Source organism: Leptonychotes weddellii, chromosome 8, assembly GCF_054177405.1.
Source record: "Leptonychotes weddellii isolate Sample4059 chromosome 8, ASM5417740v2, whole genome shotgun sequence".
Lineage (NCBI taxonomy): Eukaryota > Metazoa > Chordata > Mammalia > Carnivora > Phocidae > Leptonychotes > Leptonychotes weddellii.
In genome coordinates this window covers 40,846,378-40,859,178 of record NC_138376.1, presented here as the reverse complement: position 1 = coordinate 40,859,178, position 12,801 = coordinate 40,846,378, and the positions used below count along the sequence as shown (strand labels likewise).

At 38.6% G+C, this 12,801-nt stretch overlaps 1 protein-coding gene across 3 annotated transcripts in view; it reads left to right on the top strand.

Moving 5' to 3' along the window:
* The window catches only part of GCLC (glutamate-cysteine ligase catalytic subunit), a 47,556-nt gene extending 41,323 nt beyond the window's left edge, over window positions 1–6,233 (top strand). For 2 of the 3 annotated variants that reach the window (XM_031041281.2, XM_006745297.3), the window contains 4 exons: window positions 2,822–2,903; window positions 2,988–3,091; window positions 3,168–3,288; window positions 4,577–6,233. In XM_031041281.2, the coding sequence (XP_030897141.1) occupies window positions 2,822–2,903; window positions 2,988–3,091; window positions 3,168–3,288; window positions 4,577–4,788 (519 nt within the window). In that variant the 3' untranslated portion in view covers window positions 4,789–6,233. The other variant, XM_081828426.1, reaches the window with a different exon arrangement.
* The last annotated feature ends 6,568 nt before the right edge of the window (window positions 6,234–12,801 follow it).

The window sequence follows — 12,801 nt, the reverse complement described above, 5'->3', positions numbered from 1 at the left end:
ACATTGGTAAGGAGTAAGTTAAACTCATTTGCAGATGACATGATACTATATAGGAAACTCTAAAGACTACACCAAAAAAACTCTGAGGTAATAAATGAATCGGTAAAGCTGTAGGCTATAAAATTCACAGAAATCTGTTGCATTTCTATACACAATAACAAAGCAGAAAGTAAAATTTATATACAATTAAGCAAAAAAGAAAATACCTAGAAATAAACTTAACCAAGGAGTGAAAAACCTGTACTCTGAAAACTATAAAACAATGATGAAAGAAACTGAAGATGACACTAACAAATGGAAAGACATACCATGCTTATGGACTGGAAGAATATTGTTAAAATGTCCCTGCTAAAACAATCTGCAGATTCAGTGCAATTCCTATCAAAATACCAATAGTATTTTTCATAGAATAATCCTAAAATTTGTTTGGAACAACAACAAAAAAACCCTCCCCCCAATAGCCAAAGCAATCTTGAGAAAGAACAAAGCTAGGGGTATCACAATCCCAGATTTCAAGATACACTACAAAGCTATTACAGTTGAAACAGTAAGGTACTGGCCCAAAGGTAGACATGTAGGTCAGTGGAACAGAATAGAGAGCCCCAAAATAAACCCACTCTTATGTGGTCAGTCTATGACAGAGGAGGCAAGAATATACAGTGGCAAAAAGACAGTCTCTTCAATAAATAGTACTGGGAAAACTGGACAGCAACATGCAAAAGAATGAAACTGAACCACTTTCTTAAACCAGATACAAAAATAAACTCAAAATGGATTGAAGACCTAAATGTGAGACCTAAAACCATAAAACTCATAGAAGGAAACATAAGCAGTAATCTTTGACACATACCTTAGCAGTATTTTTCTAGATACATCTCTGGCAAGGGAAGTGAGTAAAAATCTGTAACCACATCAAACTAAAAAGGTTTTGCACAGAAAAGGAAACAATCAGCAAAACAAAAAAGCAACATGCTGAATAGAAGATATCTGCAAATGTTATATCTATTAATATCCAGAATATATATATATATATAAAAAAATTCACACACAAAACAAAATCCGATTAAAAAATGGACAGAGGGCTTGAATAGACATTTTTCCAAAGAAGACCTGCAAATGGCCAGCAGACATGAAAAGTTGTTCACTCACCGTCAGGGATATGCAAATCGAAACCACAATGAGATATCATCTTACACCTGTCAAAATGCCTAGAATCAAAAAGACAAGATATAGCAATGTTGGTGAGGATGAGGAGAAAAAGAAACCCTTTGTGCACTGTTGGTGGGAATGTAAGTTAGTGAAGCTACTGTGGAAAACCATATGGAGGTTCCTCAAAAAAATAGAATTACAATATGATTTAGTCATTCCACTACTGGGTGTTACCTGAAGAAAATGAAAATATTAATTCAAAAAGATATACACCCCTATTATGTTTATTGCAGCATTATTTACAATAGCCAAGATATGGAAGCGATCCAAGTGTCCATCAATAGATAGAGAAAAAAGATGTGGTTATATGTACAATGGAATAGTACTCAGCCATAAAAAAGAATGAGATGTTGCCATTTGCGACAGCAGAAATGGACCTAAAGAGTATTATTCTAAGTCAGAGAAAGACCAATTCCTTGTGATTTCACTTCTACGTAGAATCTAAAAAAAAAAAAAAATGAACAAAAAAAGCAGAATCAGACCCTTAAATACAGAAAACAAACCGATGGTTGCCAGAGGGGAGGGAGTGGGGGAGTGAGCAAAATGGGGAAGGGCAGCAGGTGGTACAGGCTTCCAGTTATCAAGGACTAAGTCCTAGGGAGGAAAGAGTAAGGACAGGGAATAGTTAGTGGTACTTGAGTAGTGATGTATGGTGACAGATGGGAGCCACATTTGTTGCAAGCACAGCATAATGGATTCAGTTGTTGAATCACTATTTTGTACACCAGAAATGAAGCTTTGATATAAAATAGATACAGATAGCTGGGACCCACAATCGCAGGCTCTGATTTAACTGATCTGGTGTGTGGCCTGGGCATACCACATGATCCAGCAGTCTTACTGCTGAGTATATTTTTTTTCCTTTTTCTTTTTTTTTCTTTTTTAAGTAGGCTCCATGCCCATCATAGAGCCCCATGTGGGGCTTGAACTCACGACCCTGAGATCAAGACCTGAGCTGAGATCAAGAGTCTGATGCTTAGCCGACTGAGCCACCCAGGCATTCCTGGGTATATATGTATTTTTTAAAAAGTTTTTTGAGCTCATGTATAGTTGCTGTGGCCAGAACTACCAGATGGACCCTCTGTTCTTAGAGGGCTAACCTTATTCCATATTTGACAATCTGTTGACTCTTTTCCTCTCCTCACCACAGTGAGGCAGCAAATCCCCCGTGGTAGGGAGGGCACAGCACTGAACCAGAAGTTCTCTCTGGGTTCTCTGCCTTTGGTTACCCTGGCATCTTGGGTGAGTCACTGTGCTGTGAGAAGAGAACCAACCCCTTGCCCTCCAGGGATTTCCTACTAGGCTCAGTCACAGCTTTGTTTCCAAAGGTGTTTTGGAGTACAGGAAGCCCATGTGAATATAAGTTTTTGTTGTGTTTTTTAAAGTAAACTTAGAATTCCCCCGTTCTTATTAAAAAGCACATGCCCATCTGTAGTTGGAGGACACAGGCCGCACATAAAAGTGAAAAGTCTGTTCCTCCAACAGAAAGCGTTGAAGGGAAAAGTAGAATTCTTATGGGGTGAGTCTTAATTGCAAAAGCGAGGAAGGCACCACAACTTCTATGTTGGATCGAGAATGTTCTGACGTAGCCATGATTATTTTTCTCCCTTAGGTTGATGAAAACATGAAAGTTGCACAGAAACGCGATGCTGTCTTGCAGGGAATGTTTTATTTCAGGAAAGATATTTGCAAAGGTATTACATTCTCTTGGATTTCTAGAGTCACTTACTTTAGGCTACAGCACGCTGCTCAAGCGCCTCTGTCCTGTCCTCTGGCAGGTGGCACCACCATGGTGGACGGCTACAGCAAGGCCCAGAACAGCACGGAACAGGCAGTAGAGGAGTACACCCTGATGAGCATAGACACCATCATCAACGGGAAGGTAGGGGCCCTGCTCCACGCCCCTCACCGCCTCCACCCGTGGCCAGAGCACTAATGATGTGCCCTGCTTCTCGTAGGAAGCTGTGTTTCCTGGGCTGATCCCAATTCTGAACTCTTACCTTGAAAACATGGAAGTGGATGTGGACACCAGATGCAGTATTCTGAACTACCTAAAGCTAATTAAGAAGAGAGCATCTGGTATGGCATCCTTTGCTTTTTCTTTCTTGTTTTAAATCTTAATGTAGGCAGAACCTTTACAGTCTTACAGTCTTCAGTTTCTTAACATAGTCTTTTCAGGTATACTGTATTTTATCAGTGCATTCTTTTTCACACTTGATGTCTCTGCAATGGGATGCACCTTATAATCGTTGACCGTTTAATTAGCAGTGGTTTTTCTCGTACCAGTTCATCAAGCAGTGATGCGTCTTTAAGTCCATAGCATCTTAGACAATGAACTAGAGTATCTAGATTGCCTGTTAGTCATTTATGGGAGCTGTGTTTGTTGTACATCACCACGGGCTCTCTCTTTAGGGCTAAGTAACTCTAGGTTACAGGAGCGACAGCTAGGACGTCTGGTTCTTCAGCCTGCTTCTCATCCAGTGAGTGCCCCAAAACCCCTCTTTGTTTGTTTTGAGATCACATTGATGGTGCCTAACAAGGGCCTGGCACAAGGGAGCAGTCAGCTGTAAGAGTAATAGTAATGGCGTCTGACATTTCCCTTGAGACTTTCATGAACTTTCTGGAGTCACATAAGATATACCCCGAAACGGCGTGTCTGCCAGTTCCTCCCTTCATTCATTCTACTTAACTGTTCCTTATTTTCTCCACCTCTTTGATCAAAGATGGTTCTGGGAACTTCAGACCCTACACTTCCTGAATCAGTAACAGCTCCGGCCAAATGGGAGGACACATGCTCTACTATATGTATTAGCTCCTGGTTTTGGATTTCTTTCCAGTTTGGTTGAAGAATAATTGACATACATCATAGCATAAACGTAAGGCCTACGGCAGGATGGTTTGATTTACATATATGATGAAGCGATTACCACAGTAGGCTCAGTTAAGATCCTCTTCTTATATAGACAGAAGAAAAAAAGAATTTCTCCTTGTGATGAGAACTCCTAGGGTCTACTGTCCTACCAACTTCCACGTCACACATCAGTGTTAGCTGTAGTCCTCGTGTACGGGACATCCTTAGTGGCTTCCCGTTTCTGAAGAGCTGGCAGTGCTCCTGTGTGGGTAACATCGAACCTTGGGATGTGTGTGCTAGTTGCCTGCCTGCAACCTAAAATTCTTCCCCAGGAGGAATTCTTCCAACACCCTGGAAAACCTCTTTCCCCAGCCTCTGCCATGTGGGTACACCAGAAGGTCATACTGATTTTTCTTTAGGATTGTGTTTATGCCAGTCACCAAAGTGAACTTACTGTAAAAAAAAAAAAAAAGGCACTTCTCTTAACTTATGTTGTCTTAATTTTTCCCCCTCCAGGAGAACTAATGACAGTTGCCAGGTGGATGAGAGAGTTTATCGCAAACCATCCTGACTACAAGCAAGACAGTGTGATAACTGATGAAATGAACTATAGCCTTATTTTAAAGTGTAACCAAATTGCAAATGAATTATGTGAATGCCCAGAGTTACTTGGACCAGCATTAAGGAAAGTAAAATACAGTGGAAGTAAAACTGACTCTTCCAACTAGACCTTCTGCCGAAGGAAAAACACATTACTATTTTATTGGAGAACTGACTGCAGTACTCCTCAGCCCGTGTGTGGGATGAAGACCAAATTCTAGAATGGCACTGTTGGGCCAGTCGGCCAGAGATGGGTTTAGAGGCTTTCCTTCAGTAGGTAAATCTAGAGTTTATACAGCATACATGTACATAGTAAAATATTTTTATGATTAACAATGTATTTTAATAACATTGTATCTAAAGTCCTTGTGAACCGGCTTGTACATTTTTCAGTTCTTACTCTGGAATACCTACTGTCTGAGCAGTTTTGTAAATGTAATGTACTTGTCACTGTACTATACCTGCATTCCAGAGTTTAAGATGTTTACTGTAAATTTTTGGTTTTTTTTTTTTTTAAAGACTTTACCTGGGACCTGATTCACTGAAATTTATCACTTCTCTTTAAAAAAAGTTAGTCTTGTTAATTTTCTTTGAGTCTTCTCCTTTGTTGTGTACTTAAAATCACTATTGAATCCCTTGAAATGCTTCCAGGGTAACCTTGGGTTTCTGGCACCTTGTCTCTAATGTTTCTTTTGTAATTGAAATAGCTAACAGCTTGGTCACCCTGCCTCAAGCTTTCACCTCTAAATAAAATCCATTGAACTGAAGGCTGTTATAAAAGGTACTCCTTTGTTTAAATTTGCTGATTTAGGCATTAAGTTTAAAGAGCAGTCTGTAGAAAGAAAGACTATTACTTTGAATTCACCTGTGGTGAACTGGGGGGGTGATTTTTTTTTTTAATTATTAAAAAAAGGGGCAGAATTCTCTTCCTGTACATACCAGGAGTAATGTCAGAAATAGCACCAGCCCTTCTGTTGTGGCCCCTGTTGGTTCTGATCGCTGCTATATATATACTTCAATTTTCAAATCAAAAGCAGTTGCTCAAGTCTTTTTGTTACTTTTTCTCTAGTTTCCAGTAAACATATTGACATTCTCCTAAAGACCATTCTAGATTTTACCTGGGAAATACTCCCCATAATACTTACCTTCTCTATGAAAACCATGAATGAATCATGATGTGCACTAAGTTTTGTGAATCAGGACCCTACATGTTCAATTGTAAATAATTTAAGTTTACATAATTGTTAGTGCTTTTTGTTGGTTTTTTTTTTCCCCAATTAGTTAGGTCCTAACTGCTTCTGAAATAACTATGTATAGCAGATTATGCAAACTTTTATAGGCATAAATATTTAAGTTGTAATGCTAATTTTAACAAACTGCGATAAAGCTGCTTCAGCTAAGCCTGTTTGTGTATAAATACTATGCTTTGTGCGATGTTTCATACATGTATTTTGAAGGATTTAAGAATGCCTGTTTTTCATTTGCAGTTTGCTTGTATAAATCAGGTTGTAAAAAGGCAGATGAACTAAAAATGTTTGTGGTATGAGGAAATAAAAGAATGGAATTAGCATTCTGACAGCTTTCGGATGTGTGAGTTCCACAGCTAAATGGAGGGTGATGGGGATTGTTGTAATTAGCCCAGATCCTCCATGACATTTTTTTTTTTTTAAGATTTTATGACAGCGCGAGCGAGTGCGCACAAGCAGGGGAGAGAGGGAGAAGCAGACTCCCTGCTGAGCAGGGAGCCTGACACGGGGCTGGAACCCAGGACCCTGGGATCATGACCTGAGCCGACAGCAGACGCTTAACGACAGAGCCACCCAGGTTCCCCAATGACATTTCTTCATTGCAATCCTCAGATGTTTTTAGAAAGAAGCCTGGTCTCAAAACAGGTGCCTCCACTCCTTTAGGAGCTGTCCACCCCCAGGGGGAGGGGAGAGACCTGCTGGACGGATGACAGGACCCCTGGCAGTGGATGTTTCTTTCACTCCAGACTACTGCCGTGCTGAGTCAGTGGTCACAGGGGTGGTGCTGTGTGCACTGTAAGCTAGAGACGCAGGACTGTGAATCAGCAAGCCTGGCCAAGAGCTGTTGCCAACCCATGTGTTTGGATCAATATCCTCTCCTCCCCCCGAGCCCCTTATAACATGATGGTCAGTCCACTTTTCTTAGCTCGGACTTCTTTATCTGAATGATCCTAGGGCAGGACTTGTCAAACTAATCTGCATCCAGATCTGCTGGGATCTTAGTAAGTTGCACATTCTGGCTTAGTGGGCCTGGGGTGGGGTCTGTTTTCCACTTCTAAAACGCTCCCAGGAGATGCTGAGGCTGCTGCTCTGTGGGTCCCTTTTGAGTAACAAGGACTTAGATCATGCTCTGTACCTCAGCTACAGTCATTTTAAGTCTCAAGTGACACTTGTCTTTAGTTTTAATGTGTTGTATCTAGATTCTTCTCTTCCCGAAAACCAGACCGCCACCTTTCCTGAGTTTTACCATCTGAGCCCAACAGAGAATTTGGGGTTTTAGGAACAGAACTGCACTCACTTTACCTCCAGTCGCCCTGCCAGCACTCCATCCACCCACCAAAATGCCTCCTGAGAGGAACACGTGGTGATACCCCAGCTTGCACCCACTTCAGCTATCCTGTTGGGGACACTCTGTACAGACAGCCCTGAAACTGCCCAGCCTATGCCCACTTCAGCTCCGGGCATACTACCAGGGCAGGCCCAACGTGGAATGTCCTGGGACCCTTCCCCCCCCACCAAATCATGCCAGCCACAATTCCTGCCATCCACACCTCCAGCCAGCCAGTCACCAAGCACACACAATCTACACAGGAGACAACCATGCACAAGACCATTCCTTCAAGTTTAGAAGTAGCTATTCCACCTAATTCACAGAAACACAAAAGGTCAAGCAAAATGAGACATAGAAATATGCTCCAAATGAAAGGACGACAAAAATCTCAGAAAAAAATAAATGAAACATAACCAATCTACTTTATAAGGAATTCAAAGTAATCATAAAGATGCTCACTGGACTGGAGAGAAGAGTGGATGAACTCAATATCAACAAGAGATAGAAAATTTTAAAAAGCTGAAGAAAGACTACAATAACAAAAATATACTACAGGGAATCAACACAGAACATGCAGAAGAATGTATCGGCAAATGGGAAGACAAGAGTAATAAAAATCATCCACACTGAACAGCAAAAAGAAAGGAATTTTTTTTTAAATGAAGACAGGTTAAGAGATTGCTTGAACATCAAACACAAAACATTCACACTATTATAGGGGCCCAAGAAAGAGAAGAGAGGAAGAAAGGGGCAGAAAACTTATTAGAGAAATAATAGTTTGGGAATTCCTTAATCTGGGGAAGAAAATAGACATCCAGGTTGAGGAAGTACAGAGTTTCAAAAAAGATGAACCCAAACAGGTCCACACCACAATATGTAATAATTACAATGTCAGAGATTAAAGAGAAGATTTAAAAAGAACAAGAGAAAAGCAACTGGTTATATATATAAGGAAATACCATAGGACTATCAGCTGAGTTTTCAGCAGAAACTTTGCAGTCCAGAAGGAAGTAGCACAAGATATTTAAAGTGCTAAAGAAAAAAATCTACAACCAAGAATACTCCACCTGACAAGGTTATAATTCAGAATCGAAGGAAACAAGCCTTACAAGACATAGTAAAGGGACTTCTTTAAGTGGAAAAGAAAAAACCATGATTAGAAGAAAATTATGAAAGGAAAAAATTTCATGAGCAAAAGCACACACACAGTAAAGAGACTAGACCAGTCACTTACAAAGGTAGTATGAAGGTTAAAAGACAAAGCAGTGAAATCAATTATATCTAAAAATTAGTTAAGGGGATTTTTAAAAGATGTAAAATATGACAACATACATAAAACATGGAAGAGGGGCAGTAAAAATTTAGTGATTTTTAAATGTGTTCGAACTTAAGTGACAACATGGACCGCTATATTCTTAGGATGTTATATATGAATTTCATGCTAACCACAAACCAAAAACCTAAACAGACAAAAAAATTTTAAAGAATAAAAGCATAACGCTAAAGAAACTCATCAATCACAAGAGAAAAAAATTAGGAACAGAGAAGAACTTCAAAAATAACCAGAAACAATTAACAAAATTGCAATAAGTTCATACCTATCAATAATTCCTTTAAATGTAAATGCCCTATATGCTCCAATCGAAAAACATGGGATGACTAAATGTATAAAACAGTAAGACCCATTTATATGCTGCCTATAACGGATTCACTTCAGACCTAAAGACAAATGCAACTGAAAGTGAAGGGATGGAAAAGATATTCCATGCACATGGAAGGGAAAAGAAGAAAAAGCCAGTTAGCAATACTTAGACAAAATCGACTTTAAAACAATAATAACAAGATACAAAGAAGGGCATTACATAATGATGAAGAGACTGATCAGAGAAGAGGATAGAACAATTATAAATATCTAGGCACCCAACATGGGAGCACCTAAATACAGAAACCAAATATTAACAAAGAAATAGACAGTAATACAATAATAGTAGGGGACTTTAACATCCCACTTACATCAGTGAATAATCAGCCAGCCAAAAAATAAAGAAGGAAACTGTTTTTAAATATCACATTAGACCAGATGGACTTAACAGATATATACAGAATATTCCACCCCAAAATAACAGCATATACATTCCTTCAAGTGAACATGGAACATTCTCCAGGAGAGATCACATGTTAGGCCACAAAACAAGCCTCAATATATTTAAGGAGATTAAATTCATATCAAGCATCTTTTCATGGCATAATGATATAAAACTAGAAATCAAAAGAAAAAACTGGAAAAAAATCACAAACATGTGGAGGCTAAACAACATGCTACCAAACAAGTCAACCAAGAAATGAAAGAGGAAATTTAAAAATTCATGAAGACAAAGGAAAATGAACATCCAACAGTCCAAAAGTCTTTAGGATCCAGCAAAAGCAGTTCTAAGAGGAAAATTTATAGAGATAGGCACACATGGAGAAACAAAAATCTCAAACAATCTAAACTTACACATAAAGGAACTAGAACAAGAACAAAGCCCAAGGTTAGTTGAAGGAAGGAAATAATAAAGAACAGAGTGGAAATGATACAGAGACTTTCAAAAGAAATAGAAAAGATCCCTGAGACCACAGGCTACTTCTTTGAAAAGATAAACAAAATTGATAAATCTTTAGCTGACTCATCAAGAAAAAAATGGAGGATTCATATAAATAAAATCAGAAATGAAAGAGAAATAACAATTGATACCACAGAAATATGAAGGTTTATAAAAGAATACTACAAAAAATTATATGCCACCAAATTGAACAACTAAGAAGAAATGGATAAATTCCTAGAAATGTATAATCTTCCAAAACTGAATCAGGAAGAAATAGAAAATCTAAACAAACCAGTTACAACAAAATTGAACTGGTAATCAACTCTCAACAAACAAAAGTCCAGGACCAGATGGCTTTACATGTGAATTCTACCAAACATTTAAAAAAGAGTTAACACCTATTCGTCTCAAGCTTTTCCAAAAAAGAAGAGGAAGGAAAGCTTCTAAATACATTCTATAGGCCATCATTACCCTGCTATAAACACCAAAGACACTACAAGAAAAAAGAAAACTACAGGCCAATATCCCTGATGAATATAGATGCAGAAACCCTCAATAAAAAAATAGCAAACAGCACTCAACAATACTTCAAATCATTCACAATCAAGTGCAAGAATGCAAGAATGGTTCAAATTTTCAAATCAATTAAAGTGATACACCACATTGACAAAACAAAGGATAAAAATCATGTGATCATCTCAGATGTTGAAGAAGCACTTGACAAAATTCAACATCTGTTCATGATGAAAACTTTTTTTTTAAAGATTTTATTTATTTATTTGAGAGAGAGAATGAGATAGAGAGAGCATGAGAGGGGGGAGGGTCAGAGGGAGAAGCAGACTCCCTGCTGAATAGGGAGCCCGATGCGGGACTCGCTCCCGGGACTCCAGGATCATGACCTGAGCCGAAGGCAGTCGCTTAACCAACTGAGCCACCCAGCCGCCCTGTTCATGATGAAAACTCTTAACAAAACAGGTTTAGAGGGAATATACCTCAACATAATAAAAGCCATACATGAAAAACTCACAGCTAACATCGTATTCAATGATGGAAAAACTGAGAGCTTTTCCTCTAAGATCAGGAACAACCACTTTTATTCAACATAGTACTGGAAGTCCTAGCCCCAGCAATCTTTTCTTACCTAAGAAAAAGAAATAGAAACCATCAAAACTGGTAAGGAAGAAGTAATACTGTCTCTATTTGCAGATGACAGATACCATACATAGAAAACCCTAAAGACTCCACCAAAAAACTACTCAAATAAATGAATTCAGTAAAGTTGCAGGATACAAAATTAATACCCAGAAATAGGTTGTTTCCTTTTTTTTTTTTGAATGCTATATAGGTTATTTATTTTATTACGTTACGTTAATCACCATACATTACATCATTAGTTTTTGATGTAGTGTTCCATGATTCATTGTTTGCGTATAATACCCAGTGATCCATTCAGTACATGCCCTCCTTAATACCCATCACCAGCCTAACCCATTCCCCCACCCCTCTCCCCTCTAGAACCCTCAGTTTGTTTCTCAGAGTCCATAGTCTCTCATGGTTCGTCTCCCCCTTCAATTTCCCCCCTTTAGGTTGTGTTTCTATACACTAATAATGAAGTAGCAGAAAGAGAAATCAAGAAAACAGTTTCATTTACAGTTGCACCAAAAATAATAAAATACCTACGAATAAACTTAACCAAGGATTGAAAAACCTGTACTCTGAAAACTACAAATCACTGATGCAAGAAATTGAAGATGACATAAACAAATGGAAAGACATAGCATGCTTATGGCTTGGAAAAATTAATATCATTAAATGTCCATACCACCTAAAGCAATCTATAGATTCAATACAATCCCTCTCAAAATACCAACAGCATTTTTCACAGAAATAGAACAAAAAATACTAAAATTTGTATCAAACTACAAAAGATGCCAAATAACCAAAGCAATCTTAAGAAAGAAGAACAAGCTCCTAGGTATCACAATCTCAGATTTCAAGATGTACTATAAAGCTATAGTAATCAAAACAGTATGGTACAGACATATAGGTCAATGGAACAGAATAGAAAGTCCAGAAACCCATTCTTATATAGTTAATCTATGACAAAGGAGGCAAGAATATACAATGGAGAAAAAGTTTCTTCAATAAAGAAAGGGAAAGCTCGGGCGCCTGGGTGGCTCAGTCATTAAGCGTCTGCCTTCGGCTCAGGTCATGGTCCCAGGGTCCTGAGATCAAGCCCCACATCGGGCTCCCTGCTCAGCGGGAAGCCTGCTTCTCCCTCTCCCACTCCCCCTGCTTGTATTCCCTCTCTTGCTGTGTCTCTGTCAAATAAATAAAATCTTAAAAAAAAAAGAGGAAAAGGGAAAGCTGGACACCTACATGCAAAGGAATGAAACTGGACCACTTTCTTACACCATACACAAAAATAAACTCAAAATGGATTAAGGACCTAAATGAGAGACCTGAAATCATAAAGCTTCTAGAAGAAAAGATAAGCAATAATCTCTTTGCGATCAGCCTTGGCAACATATTCATGGATCTGTCTCTTTGTAGGGGCAAGGGAAACAAAGCAAAAATAAGCCATTGGGACTATACCAAAATAAAAAGGTTTTATACAGTGAAGGAAACCATTAACAAAACAAAAAGGCAACCTACTGAATGGGAGACGATATTTGCAAATGATAGATCTGACAAGAAGTTAATATCTAATATATATTAAGAACCTATACAACTCAACACCAAGAAAACAACCAATCTGATTTAAAAAATGGGCAGAGGACCTGAATAGACCCTTTCCCAAAGAAGACATACAGGTGGCCAACAGACACAAGAAAGAGGCTCAACGTCACTCATCATCAGGGAAATGCAAATCAAAACCGCAGTAAGCTATCACCTTACTCCTGTATGAATGGTTAGACTCAAAAAGACAAGAAATAACAAGTATTGGTGAGAATGTGCAGGAAAGGGAACTTTGTGCAC